This window comes from Malus sylvestris, chromosome 17, assembly GCF_916048215.2.
Source record: "Malus sylvestris chromosome 17, drMalSylv7.2, whole genome shotgun sequence".
In the NCBI taxonomy this organism is placed as follows: domain Eukaryota; kingdom Viridiplantae; phylum Streptophyta; class Magnoliopsida; order Rosales; family Rosaceae; genus Malus; species Malus sylvestris.
In genome coordinates this window covers 30,389,919-30,392,567 of record NC_062276.1, presented here as the reverse complement: position 1 = coordinate 30,392,567, position 2,649 = coordinate 30,389,919, and the positions used below count along the sequence as shown (strand labels likewise).

The 2,649-nt window shown below is 37.9% G+C and overlaps 1 protein-coding gene across 1 annotated transcript; it reads right to left on the bottom strand.

The window, feature by feature from the left end:
• Positions 1–302: 302 nt before the first annotated feature.
• On the bottom strand, positions 303–1,753 carry LOC126609690 (putative F-box protein At5g15660). The gene has a single exon (XM_050277561.1). It carries the CDS (start codon positions 1,620–1,622, stop codon positions 441–443), a length of 1,182 nt encoding a protein of 393 aa, XP_050133518.1. The 5' UTR covers positions 1,623–1,753; the 3' UTR covers positions 303–440.
• Between the last annotated feature and the right edge of the window lie 896 nt (positions 1,754–2,649).

The following is a 2,649-nucleotide window of genomic DNA, read 5'->3' as shown; positions in this document are numbered from 1 at the left end:
GTATCCAACAACTCCAAAATTTAAAAACATATTAAGCATATATGCCATATAACCATAGTGAGGAGTATTGTAGGATGACACATGTACAACAAGTTCACAATTTTAAACCACTTAGACTTGGATAGGATTTTTTTTTAATTTCATTAAAAATAAAATAAAAAACCGCCTAGCACCACCTAGCTCTGCCTAGCCCTGCCTAGCCCAGCTAGAGCCCAGTCGATTTTTCCAACCGATTTACAAGAAAACGCCTCAGGTCACCATCGCCCAGTGCCTAGGCCCTTTTTAAGAACACTGACAAAATGTGGAAAGCCGAAAAATAAAGCCAGCTCATGATAAACAAACTTAGTACAAAGGCCACAAAGTAAAATTAGAAGATGCAAACTCAAGCCTTATACCATGCATACAAATTAAATAAGAGAAAATGGAACTTTGCCCTCAACTCACTTAATTGGAACAAGACTTTCCTCATAAATAAGAGCTTGCAAATCTGTAACTTGATGCATAATTGGAGGAATATAAAGATCCTTGAGATTTCTGGTACTAGAATTATAAGAGGTGACTCTTCTACCGGAGGCAACCATAAGAAGCTCGTCACATTTCCAAAATGTTAATGGATACTCAATGCCTTTAAAGGGACCAACGGTTAGAAGTTTTGTCCATAAACTCTTAACTCCGCCATACCCATCCATTACCCATATTTCAAATAATTTAGAATCCTCACTTGGATCATAACGACAACAATAAGAAGTGATAGATTCATTATAAAGAAAAAGACCACAAAAGTTAAAACCGGATTCTATCTTAGAAGGCAATTGTATTCTATGAAATATCTCGTCACCTAAATCAAATGAAAGTATGCATTCTTCGCCATCCGTTGCAAACCAATAACAAAATCCCTTCAAGTACACAGAAAAGGGATAGGGATGGGTTGAACTTGATATATCAATCTTGATCTCTTTCCAAAAGTTAGCAGCCGTGGTGTATACCTCAGCCGTGTAAGGATAAGCAATACAATGTTGATATGTTTGCTCATCATCCGAATACTCACAATTTTCTACAATTTGCACAACCTTGTATTCATTAGCTTTGCAATCATAGCCAAAACCCATTCCGTGAAAGGTCGTTTCCAATTCGAATTTTCCCTCGGGATGGGGTACAAGAAGGCATGAATTGGGAAGTAGCCTGAATTCCCTCGTTGAAGGATTGCATAGAAGAACATTATCCCCTTCTATTAGACATACAATCCCATTGCAATACCCGTGAATCTGTACAGGATTATGGTCATCCCTAGAAAACGGTATATTTAAGGGCTTAACATCATAATGAAGGTTGTGCACATCACTATCACTGGAAAGATTAATCATGGACCATAAAACTTCACGTTTCCAACTCTGATCCGGGAAAATGTGAAACTGAGAACGGTTGAGAAGGATACAAGTGGAGGATGAGAGTTTGTTGTCCAAGGAATTGCTGAGGTGTTTGGCCACAAAACTTGGACTATTGATGAGAGTGCACCAAGACTTGCGTATGCATTTGAATCGCAATAGAGACTTGGGCGACAACCTGGACAAGATTCCGACCACCCTGTCTTCAGGAGTTTCACTTTCACGCACTTGGGACATTTTGGCAACTCTGTCCCATAGGAACTCTTAACATGTATAAATACACAGAAAAGAACACCACCAGTTTGAGAGCCAAACTAAATCAAACTACAAGTCCCTAAGGCATGGTAGATCAAGATTCAATTATTAAGCATATTACCACATAAGATGCCAAAATTTAACAGTACTAAATAAACTTGGGCTTCCACAACCACAACTTATTTAGCTATGGAAGAAAATAAAGGCGATCCAGTCAATTTGGAGTTTTATGGAGGATTCAAATTTTACTATCTTTTTAATTTTTTTATTGATACAAAACCATTTAAATTTTACCTTTTAAGTCTACATTTTTTTGAGAAAAAGTACGATATCGTACAAAGTGAGGATAGAATGCATAGATGGGCCTCGATAAATACTTCAGTCCCGTTCAAACATAACATCCACACCACCAATATAAAGGATCTGATCCCAAAGAGAACTCAAATGAACAACCCATTCTCTGTGCTATCGATAATAGTCTGCATATTGTAACTCGTTGAAACATGCTGAGAATGACCAAAGTCCAGCTGGTTCCCAATCCGTGGCCCAACTGGTATAGTATGAATAATTTTCTTTTTAGTTTTTCTACCCAAAACTTCATTAGATAAAGGTCTAGCTGTCCCCACTTCCATTGGAGTGGTAGTTTGTAATTTAATTCCAAATAAAGTCAACTCTTTATTGGAAGCAGGTAAGTGTACTTCATTCTCTCCAAAATCTCCGCAATTAAATTGTTCTCCATAGTCCTGCCTGTATTGAATGTGATGGTACTAATTTGTGGAATCAACTCCAAAGAGTCAACCACCATTTCCATATAATCCCCTTCCTCATTTAAATCAGGTAAGTTTTACCCTATAATTGCTGATGTCCCCAACCAAATTGATATCAGCATTAATTCCACCATCCTCCACGATCTCTTTCAAGTTAACCATCAGAAAATCAGTACTCCAGTGCCTCCTTTGGTGAAACCGGTGGTTCTTCCTCAACCTCATGCTCGGAAACATTCATTGAT

Coding starts and splice junctions, on each gene's coding strand:
- LOC126609690 (XM_050277561.1), bottom strand. CDS start 1,622: ATGTCCCAAGTGCGTGAAAGTGAAACTCCTGAAGACAGGGTGGTCGGA.